This window comes from Nipponia nippon, unplaced genomic scaffold (genome assembly GCF_047370975.1).
Source record: "Nipponia nippon isolate SJK-2023a ecotype South Korea unplaced genomic scaffold, ASM4737097v1 scaffold_10, whole genome shotgun sequence".
Classification (NCBI taxonomy): domain Eukaryota; kingdom Metazoa; phylum Chordata; class Aves; order Pelecaniformes; family Threskiornithidae; genus Nipponia; species Nipponia nippon.
The window spans coordinates 32749693-32763973 of NW_028262291.1; the positions used below are offsets into that span (position 1 = coordinate 32749693).

Below are 14281 nucleotides of genomic sequence, written 5' to 3' on the forward strand. Positions count from 1 at the left end.
TTATGCAGCTGACTAGGTGGAAATGTTAAGCACTTCTGTCATACTAATGGGCCCCCAGTGGGAAATTGCTAGATCTTTGGCATGAAATATCTCTGAAGTAACTTTAGTGTAGTGTATCGGAATTCAGCTACACAGCTGAGGCTGTGTACATTCCTCTCACTGGCTGCCTCTTAAGAGGATGCAGCAAAACAGATAGTTTCGAAGGAAGCTTTTCTCTCAGCAAGGAGGCAAAGTGGCTTTTTGCAAGAATATCCTCCTGTTTGTTTTGCTTAGCTTTTTCCTTTTTTTTGGCCTATTTCATAAACACTATCTGGAATACTCTGTGACTGCCAGCGTACTTCCAGATGATGCCCACGTGGACACTCAGGCTAAATTTGAAATGCTTTAAAAGATTGTTATACAGTTCTCGCACATTCCCTGCTTCTCAAGTTATTGTTACCCGTCTTTATTTAATGCTCAAACTATACGGTACAAATGTACTCTGCAGTAACAAGTTAGTGTCAGAGAGTGGGTCACTGTCTGTCCTAAGAGGCTTACTGATCAAACGGAAAAATGAGATGCGAGATGATGGTGGAGACTGACCATGGATTTGGCATGCTTTTTAACTAAATAATCAAACTTTTAAAAGTTGAATGGAAAAGTTTCAACCCCTGACTTCATCATACATCTGGTAAGGCTTGAGTTTTGCCTAAGTATAGCTGGGAGACATCACTGAGAAGTTCAGAGGCTGAGGGAAATGCTGTTGGCAATTCAATATGTAATACTCCATCTTGTTCATGGCATTTTCCCAGCAAGTCATTGGAGAGCCAGTGTTCTGCTGTGCCATTTTACAGCTCTAACATGAAAATAAGAGTCTTTAAGCATGATGCAATTCAAAATCAAAATACCCTCCAACCATAGAAGGACCACAGACCTTACCTTCTAAAACTTCCTCTTCATTCTTGTAAAAATTTGGATAGGTGCCTTGATCCTTCACAGATAGAAGTCTTTCTGTTTTGATTTTGAAGACCTGTTGGTTCTGATAGAATGAAAGGTAGATTTATTCACAATTTATTTGCGTACTGTACATTCAGAAGTATTGCTGAGAAGTAGCTTTACGGTCACTGGCAATATAGCAGGGGACTAGCACTCATATTACTATCCTCGTCGAATAGACAGGGGATGTTAGCCATAGAGAAGAAACAGGAGGATTGTTTTTTCCTATGAGAAATTTGTCCAACAGCACAAGTCAAACAGTAGCCGTTGATGTCACTGAAAAAACTATGGTTGAAAGGATTGAAGTTGCTCTGTTAACATTTAGCCAAAACTATAGTTTCTGCACAGAGAAAAGCATTCTGTTTCAGCATATAAATTGACAAGCAAGTTCTGGAAGAGACATGAGTGGAAAATGAGCAGGAAAGTATAGATAAAACACAAAAGTCCTAAACTACACTAACTCTGTGTGAATGTTACCTGAACTAACTGAGGTCAGGACAGAGGCAAATTGTCCACACTTCCAAGTATTCCTAGTCCTAGCAAGATGTTTGAAATAAACCTTTTCTGTGGTGTCAGGAGGCTTTTGTGTGCTCCAGGCAGGGACATGCTGTGGAAATCCATATGCTCTTCCTACCAGCCACAGAACTGTCATTTTTTGCTCTTACTGCACTCCTGCACTGTAAAAGATTACACATCCCCTTCAGCCAAGCTCACCTTTATGTCGTTGAAACAGAGCCTGCAAACATCCCAAAAGTCTTGTCCCTGGCTGCTCCTCTTCTAGAGGGTTCTGCTGCAGTAACAAGGACATACCTTTACGAAGTTTATTATGATATAAAGTTGGCAAGATCAAGCACTCAAAATTGGGAAATTCCTTGGCCCTATTAACTTGGCTAGGTCTCCCAAGCTGTAAATTCAGAGATAAACCTTAATAAGCACCACTTCTCTTTCTGGGGCACATTAACCATAGCTTGATAAAATTTGCATATACAAGGGAAATGAAAACTATCCTAAATTTACTTCATTGCTTAATTAAAAGTGGAATTTGCTGAATTCTGGGTGTTTGATCTTGAAGGTGTACTATTGCACTCATACTATTCTTTGTGTTGGATGTTTCAGAGTTACATTTTTGCTCAAGAAAAGAAGATAAGGTGAAAGTAAATGATCCATGTATGAGTTCTCTTGACTTTACCCATAGAACTTGTGAATCCTTTGGACCAAGAAGTCCATCTTGGGTGATCTGCAGGTGTAATGCATAAATGGCACTGGGTTATCCTCTGAGATTTAATGTGACTTTTAAGACATTCTTCATTTTAAGAAGGGAAACTGCTTGTCAGTTGGGAGGAAATCATGGCAAACCCTAATTCCTAGATGGAAGTCTATCTGCCTAATGTTATTTTGTGTTATTTTAAAAATTCCAGGCTGTGTAATCATGTAGTTTTAACGAAGTGCTATAATTCTTTAGTTTACTGACTAATTTGTATTACTATAACGTCTTCAAAGAAAAATATGAGAGCACTCTGCAAACTTCAATTAAACTCTGTGACACCTCTGAGATGGAGGCAAGTCCTGTTCTCATTCTTCAAATTGGGAAAATAATGCACAGACAAATTGATGGTGCTGTTCCTTGGTACGCATCTTTTACAACATAGCCACCTAAAGATGTTTCTGTTCTCTCTCTGCCCAATGATTCCTTCAGCTGTGCCAGTTCAAGTGTTTGCATAGTCTTATACTTAAATAGGATTCATTCATAAACAGTATGTATTTGTTTTCCTAATCTATTTCATTTTTTCTGATTGGGGCACAGCCCCACATAGTGCTGAATTGGCATAATTAAAGGGAAAATAACCTATGAGGAAAGTCTCTTAAACCAGTTCACTGTAGGTTAATTAGTTGTGCCATAGATGAATGATACTGGTTCCCAATGAAGTTAGCAACAAAACCTCTGTTGATTTCATCATTGCGTTTTTTGCCAGTCTTCAGCAAGGCCAAAAAGAGAAGCAGCTCTCTGGATGCTTACATGCAAAAAAACCCCGCCATTTCTTCCCTTAATGAACAAGCCCCTTATTCGGGCCGTAGCGTGCTGCTTGCTGGCTTGCTTGTATACTAATAACATAAAACCTAAACATTCTCTAGTTGGAAAAAATAGTTCTTTTTAATCTGAGGATTAAATCACTAATCATGTGCTATTAAATCACAAATTATTAAATCACTAATCACAGATATTAAATTATGTCACATCCTAAACAAAGTAAGTAACACCAAGTTTATATTGAGAAAATTAGATGTCAAAAAGGTGGCTCTCTCTGGGTAAGAGTTGTAAAAAAGACAATTAAAAAAAACCCCAACAATGTGATGATAAAGTTAAGATTTTCAGTCATGCACAAGACAGCAGATTCAGTGTTAGCCTTAATTCTGTACCTCTGCATCTATACATCATCATAGAGTTCCTCAATATATCTTTTATGGTCTTCAAGCTGTTTTGACACCCTTGCAAAAACAGACTCGTTTAATGCATTTCTTTCAGCCATGAGGATATTCTTCCCTGGCTCATCTTTTATCTGCAAATGGGTTTGCTTACTATAATGATGGGAAATAATTGTCTCTCTGAATTAGAGTAATTTCTTTCTGTGGCGCTCATCACAGAATCTGTCGCATCAAGCTGTAAAATAAAAAGGATTTTCTTATCCCTCCTTTCACATGTGGGAAACAGAGACTAAAGCTGAACATTTTTTGCAAGTGACCACCCTGAATTAACTCAGCCTGAGCACCGATAGCTCTAAATGAATTTCTGCAGATTTCGATTTGTTTGTTGTGGCATGAAAACTATCCTGCAAGAGTAGAATTCAAACTCTTTTTTTTAAATTTTATTTTATTTTAAGGCTGACAGAGGATTATGGCTTTTACTTAATATCAAGCCAGGCATTTGAACCAGCAATTAAGAAGTGAAGGTCTCTTTACATCCTTATCGGTACCTTTGCACCAGGCAAGCTGTTTAACAAAAGTCTTAAAAGTCAAGTGTGTGGCAAGCAGTTTAACAGGGTTTTTTTGTTGTTGTTCACTGTGCCTGTCTGCATAGCTGCATTTTTTTCTTGAATTTACAGCTTCTGTCAGTCCCCTACTTTTAAAAGGCAGTTCAGCTGATTTAGGAAGTGAATCAGTAAATTTAATGGACTACGCTGATCCTACTTTAAACAGCTAATTTTCAATATCCTTTGGGCTATTTGAGACAAGCAGGAATAGTGGTGCTGGTCTGATCTGATTACATTTCATTGTAGTCTCCAATGATTGACTATTTAGTATATTTAAATTGGGAGAAAAAGCTTTTTGGTTTTTAGACTGACAGTTCATGTGGATTTCAATTTAGTAAAAGCTGGAAGTACTTTACCATCTTTATGTGATATCTCCATGAAGTTAAGTGGGCAGAGTCCAGGTGGCTAAAAAGAAAAAAGAGAAATAAAGACAGAAATTAAAAAGGTCCAACCAGTTTGAATGAAGGAGGTTGAGCAGAACTAGCTGCTTGGGAGCAGAACTAGCTGCTTGCCTGAACTCTTGCTGTGCAGCTCAGGCAATCTGAAGGAGCTGTGTAACTTCGCAGCTTGTGCTGCACCTAATCAATAGAAGGACTGTCAGTTTTGTCTTATTCTCGGCACTCAGATTCATTTAAAATGTAGCCTACATTGGCCTACATCTAATGTAGCCATTTATTCTCAGGTGCTGCTGCTGTAAGAATTTTCGTGTCAGTGACCAAGCAAAAAGGTTAGGTTTTATTTAGTTGTATGTGAGGTAGTGCTGTGGTCTAACCCCGGCTGGCAGCCAAGCACCACACAGCCGCTCGCTCACTCCCCCCAATGGGATGGGGGAGAGAATCGGAAGAGTAAAAGTGAGAAAACTCGTGGGTTGAGATAAAGACAGTTTAATAGGGAAAGCAAAAGCCACACGTGCAAGCAGAGCAAAACAAGGAATTCATTCACTGCTTCCCCTCAGCAGGCAGGTGTTCAGCCATCTCCAGGAAAGCAGGGCTCCATCACACATAACAGTTACTTGGGAAGACAAATGCCATCACTCAGAACGTCCCACCTTCCCTTCTTCTTCCCCCAGCTTTATACGCTGAGCATGACGTCATATGGTGTGGGATATCCCTTTGGTCAGTCGGGGTCAGCTGTCCCAGCTGTGTCCCCTCCCAGCTTCTTGTGCACCCCCAGCCTGCTCGCTGGTGGGGTGGGGTGAGAAGCAGAAAAGGCCTTGACTCTGTGTAAGCACTGCTCAGCAGTGATGAAAACATCCCTGTATTATCAACACTGTTTTCAGCACAAATCCAAACCATAGCCCCATACTAGCTACTGTGAAGAAAATTAACTCTATCCCAGTCAGAACCAGCACAGGTGGATACATGTGAAAATAGCTATACAGTAGGAAAGCATTGCAGAACAGATTTTCAGGTCCCATTTCACTGGTGATACTCCTTCTTATGCTTATCCACGTGCAACAGGAGTCCTCTATTCTTTCAAAACTTGACAGCATCAGTTTAGAAAATTGGATTGTCTAATCATGCTGCCTTCTGATGACTGAACAGATACCTGTCCCGTAAACTACTCATTTTTGCAGATACTGTGATGTGCCAGTAAGGAAGGTGCTTTCTTCTTGAATTGCAGCAAGGTACCAAACACAATCATTATACATGACACAAAACATTAATGATCCCTATAAGTATAATGAGAATAAAAAATAAAAATACAGTCTCTCTATGTATTCATTAGAATCTTTAATTCTTTATATTTTAATTGACAAAAATTAACTCTGTCAATAGATCTCATCTGTTCTGTAGTTTGAGGCAATGCCATTTACTGTACATAACCCTTGGTTGTTTTATTCTGTCAGTATATCTCAGTATGTTTTCCAGGTACCTTTGTGCTTTCTATTGGAAACTGCCAAAACACTTTCTTTTAGTGGTTTGTTTAGATTGTATAGTTTTGAAATATTTTCCGTTTTGGATAAACCTCCTCTTGGAAAAGCCTTTGGGAAATTTCAGGGGCAGATTAATGTGAACTTTTGGTAAGGATCTCCAGTATGCATGTCTCTTTTGATAGACTTCTTTATGTAGCCTATCTTTAGATACCACATGTTTTCTTGTATGTATTTTAAATGTTGATTCTTGTTCAGACTTTAGGAGCTGAGCACCTTTGGGAATAGTTTAGATCCTCACAGCTGTGTGGTACCTTTGTGTTTAATAAAATCAGCATGCTTCGCTTCTGTTAAAGCACAGGGTTATTTTCAGTGTCGTTTCCTTGAAGCTTCCATTAGAATCAGATGTTAAAGTCTGAATTTGCAGTCAGAGTGGATAGTTGCTGCTGTGTGGGATGATGGGTACCTTCCCTCCTTCCCCCTCCTTCCATGTCAGCTCAGATCCCTTCCAGTTGAAATGAAGCACCCGCTAATCATAAGATGTATAAAGTAGTGAAGACAATTCTTCAGAAAGACCTATGCCAACTCCACTGCATAAAAAATTCAGTTGCTCCTACCTTGTGAAAGTCTGCTGTGTTTGTGCATGTGTCCTCATATATCTTCTGTTGAATGTTGCCTAATTTCTTTTGATATCTGACTAACCTCAATGCAATTTCCTCAATTGTAGAAGTGGCAGAAAACTTTTACGTAACATGAACTAATAGCAGCAGGTCTGTTCTGTTCTAGCTGTTGAATTATTCTGCGACTATTATTCGAGTCCCTCAGTATTTGCCATTTATTTGGATGATTGATGGCAGGCAAGTTAGACCACAGGCTCAGGGCAGGGTTAAGTATTTTCTGGTGTATTTTTACAGCATTTGCTGAGATGAGGCCCTGATCGCAAATCAGAGGTTTAAATCCCACTGCGGTACATATCATTAATGGTATGTGGTGTTGCCCTCTTCAGCAGCATGCAGAATAGCCGTGTTTCTGGCAGTGGTGCAGACCCCCTCCTTCAGTCTCCTGTTGGCAGAGCCCCGTCGTGTCTGATTTACGGTTCCAGACTGCAGGCTGGTATGTGAGACTTTAGGTCTGTGTCTGCTGGGAAGGGACTTCTATGTCCCTGCCAGTGGGACTGTGAAAATGCAGTATATGTTTGTCGTCTTCAACTGCAGCACTTGGTAGGTGAGGTCAGAAGGGCATCTGTTCTTCATTTTTGTGCACCTCTAAGGCTAGATAAACACTGCAGTCATTGGTACTTCTGAGTGGGGATGATAGGAATAGGCAAGGAGGTAATTAAAATCTAGATAGTTTTTAAGTGTCTGACAGTTCAGCCAGGTAGCATATCTCATGTATGACTTAGCGAGAGACCTATCTGTGATGGTTGAGTGCCATGAGAAACTAGGCAGCAGAAAGCACCGCATACCTCTCTCAAGTTAAAACCACATGCGTTGAAGGGGATTGCGCTGTTACTGTCTCTGTTTGTGCTAGATAATTCATCTTTTCCAGTATGCTTTGTATCTGTGCTGACAGGATACTTCAGGTCACTAATTACTAATCTTCTGTTTGAGCTATACCAATGCTTATCACTCCTACTACTTCAGTACTTGGCAGACTTACAGTTGAAGAACAGATGCAGAAAACAAGGTGAGAGAAGAAAGAAAAAGTGAATACAAGATATCTTCAGTTGTGTTCAGATGCTATAGTGCTTCCTGTCCTACATGTTATTTATCTTTTGATAGGCAGATGCAGTAATGCCCACTCTAGTCATTTACGTAGCTATATGGATAACTCCCAAATTTTTTTTCCTTGTTGTTGAACTTCTCTTGCAGGGTAGATGAAAGTTCATCAATCCAATAGTGATACTGAGTTTCTTTTGCAAAAAGAAAACAATTTAGAATAATACGTACTTTAAATTGTGGGGCTGTCAAGGTGACGCTGTTATTTTTGCTGTTTATCTGCAGAAGCTGGAAAAGTCTGACTTGGATAAATGGGAGAACATCAGAGGACCCAGTCTGTGGGAAGATTCCAGGACCGTTCAGAAGCAACGGCGGGAGGCTCTCCGTCTCAAGACAGAGTGACTGAGCAAGCCTACTTTGGTGCCACTGCAAAAAAAAAAAAAGTCTCAGGCTGGACTGTCTTATTTTTTAATGCAGTGTCAGGAACAGACATGGGAGGGGGGCACTGCACTGAGCAATTCATGCTGGTGTATATATAAGTAACTGTGAGATCAATCCAAAAGGCATTGTATTATATGAAGCTCTTCATTTGCATCCATTTGCACAGAGTTCCACAGGCTGTATATATGAATTCTCAATTAAAAAAATAGCTGTTTATTCTACTGAGAATATCCCATTGTTTTTCAATCCCTGTCGTTCAAAACTGAGATGCTTCAGCAAGGAATAACATTTCAGGAGTCACTTGTCAGTACCAGAAGTTGTTGTCCTAATGAGAACAACAGTGCTGTCATCTAGATGTGTGTGACCAGATAAATGCTACTTCAGGGACCCCCTGCATGACTTGAGGCTCTTAAGCTTGGAAGGGACTCCACAGACATATGAGCTGTTCAGAACAGTGAGTCCATTTTTGGCTAAATAATATTCTTGTGTTTCATTTCCAGGAACTTGACTGTACAGAGGCACATACAGAGTGTCAGCTGGTAATTGGTCAAATAACATTTGTTTAGCCACGGTTAGATTTTTGTAATTAGTTTATTGATACCTTCGTGCAGGCAGGACCTTTGCACTGGAACTGCTCAGCTTAAGTTGGAAGAATTCTTCCTCACTAAGAGCTGTCCCGTTTCTCTGTGAGCAAGTATTGTAGCAGAATCTTCTTGAACCACTGTGTAGTGGCAAAGCTCATCTTGCATGTATTATTACATGTATATTTGTGCACGTGCACAGAAATTTTTTATCTTTTGATGAATTCTTCTGAAATGCTTGTCTTTTTATATTTGTCTTTGTGTGCTAAATGTTTACTGTTAGAGGAAACCATGCTAACATTCAGGACCCTTCTGCTGAGACAGCTCAATGAAGAAGCATCTAGTCAATTTTTCAGATTAAATGAAGCTTTTGATAAGGTGTTACAACAGACTTGTAAAACTCCTCTTCATGGAAATGGAATAGTAGAGCACAGGTTAACAGTGGATTCTAGTTTCAAAGCATTCAGTGACACCTACATGTAAATCCTTTTGGAACTGTCTTTGGAAGAGGTGTGGACTTATTCCTCTCTGCAAGACGTGTCAAATGCAATCTAAATGTCCTTTTGGACACTTTATTTAGGGTAGCTTCGTTGTCCTCATGTAAATCTTCCCTCAGCACTTAATTTTCTTCAGTCTCTCAGTGATGAGGTCCAGTCTCTCAGGAAGAAGAATCAACACTGATTTTTAAGAGTTGTAAAGCAATTCATAAAGCATTACATGAAATATCTTTGTCATGTTTTTGCATGTTTTCTTCTCATAGAGTTGCAAAGACGGTCAGAAAGTGTTGCATGTTATCTGGAACAAGGCTGGAGCCATGTGTTTGTATGTTTTCCTGTTCAATATCATATAAATCTTTGGTTCTAAATAAATGTACTAACAAATTAAACCAATCAGGAGAGGAACAAGAGGAGCAATACAAGAGTGAGGTAATCATAAATGCCTTTGGGAAACAACGGAAAAACTAGAATATGGAGGTATTAAACTGTGCTAGACCTAGACAAGAAGGAAATCGGTTTCATTGTTTTGTCATTAGTTTTACCTAAAAGATAAAACAACATTCTTAGGCAAATAATATATAAAATAGGACAAATAAGGAGTAATTAAAACTGCGTACCTTGTTAAGCATTTTTTCAAGTCTTAAATTCAAATTCTGGTGCAGTTCCACTGACAGCAGCCAGATTGATGGCTCAAAGGACATCAATGTATTGACTACACTGACGAGAGCATTCTCTGAGTTAGGGCTCCTGCAGCATCACTGCTACTGTTATGCTACTAGCTGGACTACTGGAAATGTTTCTTTACGTTCCCTGATACAGACCCATCTTGTGTGGACTCTGCACATTCCCTATGTCTTTTCCAGGGGATACACATCTTCCTTTTCCCAGCCTTGACTGAAGGAGAGGGGAAGTTGCCATTGCTTTGCATATGGAGAGGCATGATCAGCTCCCAGTCTTGCAACATTGGCTCACAAGATGGACCAACACTACCCCTGAAATAAACACATGGCTTTCTAGGAACAACATGTGTAGGAAAAGCTACCCCTTCCCCCATTGGAAGAAGCAAAGATATTTTTCTTTCATAAAGCCCTTAGGCTTATCAGTTTTCTTGATGAACAAAACACTCACTGAAATATCTTGTGTGTTTTTAGTAATTTGATATCCCACGAAGACTATTTTGGGAATGGTTGTATTATTTCAGCAGGTCTGGAATGTAGCTGTAAATAATTACTTCTACGGAGAACACTTGTTATGTCGTAACTTAGGACCCAGTTTTAGCTGGTTGCTTGCTGGTTGTAGGGTCTCCCCACCCCTCCCTTTTTTTTAGGCACTAAATTTCCTGTACTTTCTGAGGGCATATTTGTAACTACGTTTGAAGTGGCATCTCTGGAAAGTGATGGATTTATCTTAGCATCTCTGAGAAACACTGACATGCAGCTGGAAAACTTTCCAACTTGCCCTGCTCTTCAACTTCCCTTTTAAGAGACAGCCCCTACTATTGACAGTCCACTAAAAAAAAAAATCCACCTTTTTTTTTAATGCTGTTGACTCATTTATGAATTAAAAAAAAACCAACAACAATAACTTTTGGCAGGTACAGAAGCTGTACTTTTCATAAAACGGGGAGAGCTGTTTCAGCAATTTCTCTTCATTGCCATGCACTTGGACAATGGCTTCATGTTTTATGCTGTGCTTTTCTTAGCCTGTGAATTGGAAATAGTACTTACGAAAGGCGTGTTGAGAGTCAATTAAAGTCTCTTAAGTTGTCATGCATCCTAAAGTAGAAGGCACTCTAGAAATGTGGAGAATTACAGTTCACAACGCTAGCAAGAGAGGCAAACTTCAATTGGTTCAGGACTCGTGTTTAGTTTGGCTGCTTATTTGAACTATCCTTTTGAAAGCCACATTACAGCACTTCTGGTTATCTCTAAGGCACCTGGGGACAACCTTGTTGAATTCCTGAATTGTTATTCTAAACATCTGTGGCTGGCGGGGGTCAGAGACAATTAAATGCAATTGTCAGTCTGAGACACTGACTGACATTTTTGCATCCTCTTTGGTTACTGGCATATACCGGTCTGAAAGTAATGAAAACAAGGCTTTAGTGAGAGGTGTGAAGTATTAAAGGGGTAAAAGAGAGCACTGAAGAACCCAGATCTTGTAGTCAGTGTTGCTGAAATTAGAAATAAAAGAAGGAAGTCTGGCTAGGTGTCTGTGAGTGTGTGGACTGACAAATCAGTTTCAAAATCCCTGTTTTGACATAGAATCATGGAATGTCCTGAGTTGGAAGAGACCCACAAGGATCATAGAGTCCAACTGCTATCCCTGCATAGGACAGTAGAGGAGAAAGTGTTTCTCTCTCAAAGAAACTGTGGCAAGGTTGGTCTCTGGGATCTTCCATAACAAGAAAAGCAGTAGACCATTGAACTGGAGCGAATCTGGGACACGTCTCCAGGAACAGGGAGAGCTCAGTGTTGCAGCAGTGGGTATCTGGCTGGATGGTTCCCAGCGGCAGTTATCTGCACCCCAAAATGCTAACCAGATCTTTGTATGAGATCAGCCCTGTGGATCCTGCTGATTGAATTTCTTTCTCCTCTAGCACTTTGAACGTGCAGACTCATGGATGGCCCAAAAGAGAAAATGCTCAATATCTTAGTTCAGCTGTAACACAGATGAAGGAGAGGCTTAGTGAAAGCTGTAGCTACTGTGATCCAAAAAAGGTTTCAAAACCTGCTCAATAGCATAGCAGTTGAATTTCAAAGCTCCTAAATACATCTGGATGAGCAGCTGGGTGTTAAAAACTTTTAGAATCAGGATGCAGAGAACAATCTTGCCTATAGTGATCCTCCAAGATCTTGACAATGGCTCCAGCTACCTAAAAAAGGTAGGCTATGGCATATAAGAGATGAGCGATAGGAGTTTTAGACCAGAATATAGAATGCAGAAACTTCTGAAAAACAACTTAAACATACCCCATCATCAGCTGGGGACCAATCCCAAAAAGCAGAGGGAGAAATCCATTTCTTCACAGAGAAGCAGCAACTTGGAGTGATCTAAAGGTCACCGTTCATCGGATGTTTTACATGGACACTTTTTGTTTAGCTGTATGTGCATGTGTATAGGTGAAACTTAAAGCAGTAGGTTTCACCTTCTGAAATAACTACACAGACCCTTGTACTTCTTGATGATCTTGCATTTGCTGTGAGTCCCTATGTTTGAATTTCCAGCACAAGTCCAGGGCAAGTTTCAGTTTTATAGCTTCTATTTTCCAGAGGCTTTTCTTTCTGTAAGAAATGGGAAAGCCTAATATTGTCCTTTGGTACTAACTGCTTTATGTCCACTGGAAAAAAATAAGAATAAAGAAACAGAGAAAAGAAGGGAATGATCTGAAGTCTTAGGGAAAGCAGAATAACTGTTTTTACATGAAGATGGTGACAGAATTTTCCATAAACTTTTATGTTTAAAAAGGCTGCTTTTTGTTCTGTGTTTTCAGTGGAAAACCTCTTTTCATCCTTCAGTGGAGTAAGGTTCACAAAAAAATTTCCAGTCTATTTTAGACTAGCTAACGAGAAGGTTTGAATCAAAGGAAGGTAATTGCTCGCGGTTAGGCCTTCTTTTCCTACAAGGACTTGCAGCCAGACCCAGCCAAGGCACAAATAGTCTCTAGACTTAGAAACAAAAAATCCATGCAGATGTTTTTCTTAAACTTTTCCTCAGCCCAGGAGACCAAAGCAGTCTTTCATACCACTGGAATCAGACCGACCATATTTTCTTGTTGAACATGTGCTTTAACTGCATGTTTAACTGTCTTGCTTAACACAGGCAGCCAATTAAAGTTTCACCCTCACCATCTCCATACTGCTTGGGAGGTGTGTTAAAATTAAATTCAACCAAAGCAGCAGCTGGTAGTGCTGCAGAAAGGGCATGTAAAATACATTGCAAATGTGAAAAGAAAAGTGGAGTATGTGTCATAGTCGCAGGTCATTTGTGAAAGAAAAAAAAAACAAAACAAACCACAAAAGCCAGAAATAAGGGAGTACCGTGTATTACCAGTGCCTCTGTAGAAGAAATTTATGCACCATACTTGGAGGCTGGCTTGATGTGCTTCAGTTGATGGAAAAATGACCATACTTACTTAGTATGTCTTTTTCAAGGTAGTTGATGAGATCCTTGATGTTCAATACCAACTCCATTGTGCATGTTCAGTACCAAATCCATTATGGTATCAACCTCAAGGAAGCCCAGTGGCTCCCAGGAGTACGGCTTGATCCCAGGCAGGATGGGGGTAAATCCATCTCTCTGCCCTACACAGCCGTTTTCCTCTTTCTGTCCTGTCTTCCAGTGTTCCTCCTAAAAAGTAACAGCTTAGTCTCTGAGCTGCTCTTTTCTAATGGAGCTGGTTTTAAAATGTCACCCTCTTTTTTTTAAAGTTCATTGTCTACCAAGAATTGAAGAACAGTGGTTTCTAAATTAATTTGTAGATGTCTTGTAAAATGTAAGCTCAGAAGCACAGACCCAGTATTCTATCCCCTTAAGTATGGCACCCAGCATACACTGGGTCTCTTTTTATCTTTAGATACACAGTGCTGTGCTCTCTATTTTATGTACGAAGGAAATTAAATGTACTTTTTTCTTTAAAAGACGAGATCTTCATCCATCACCAGCTGTCAGTTCCTAATAATGTTGCCCAGAGAAGTGTTATCTGTGATTTAGTGGCTTTAGTGGACTATCTTTTGTTGAACAGAGGACAGCAGAATAAAATTTCAGCTTAATATAGCTCTTTTCATACTTCTGAATAAACAGAGGAAAAGAGGAGAGCAAGAGCAAAGAATCTTGGGTTCCAGGCTCAAGTTTCTTCTGTTTTGCAATAGATAGGGCATTTTAAGAAGGAAAAGGAAGGAAAATGAAAGTGAAAAAAAGGAAATAAGAGAAAAGAAGAAATGTGGAAAGAAAAAATCTTAGGGACAAAAATAGTAATAGAAAACAGAGTGTTCTTTCTGGCTGGTCCCTCTGGATAGAGCAGGAAAGAAAATTGTTTCTGTCTCACGAAAAACTTTTGAGCTCAAAAAGAACTCTTATCAAGTCAGAATGAAAAGTCAAGTATGATGTTTTGCAAGCTAGTGGTTTTGGAAATACTTTTATTTGGGTGAACTGCAATGTTTTATTT

General features: G+C 39.6%; 1 protein-coding gene across 2 annotated transcripts in view; it reads left to right on the forward strand.

Moving 5' to 3' along the window:
* Positions 1-9507, forward strand: part of COX16 (cytochrome c oxidase assembly factor COX16) — a 52730-nt gene extending 43223 nt beyond the window's left edge. Inside the window, exon 3 of one of the 2 annotated variants that reach the window (XM_087746452.1) lies at positions 7881-9507. In XM_087746452.1, coding sequence (XP_087602578.1) covers positions 7881-7997 — 117 coding nt within the window. In that variant the 3' untranslated portion in view covers positions 7998-9507. The remainder of the gene's footprint in view (positions 1-7880) is intronic. The other variant, XM_087746451.1, reaches the window with a different exon arrangement.
* Positions 9508-14281: the final 4774 nt, after the last annotated feature.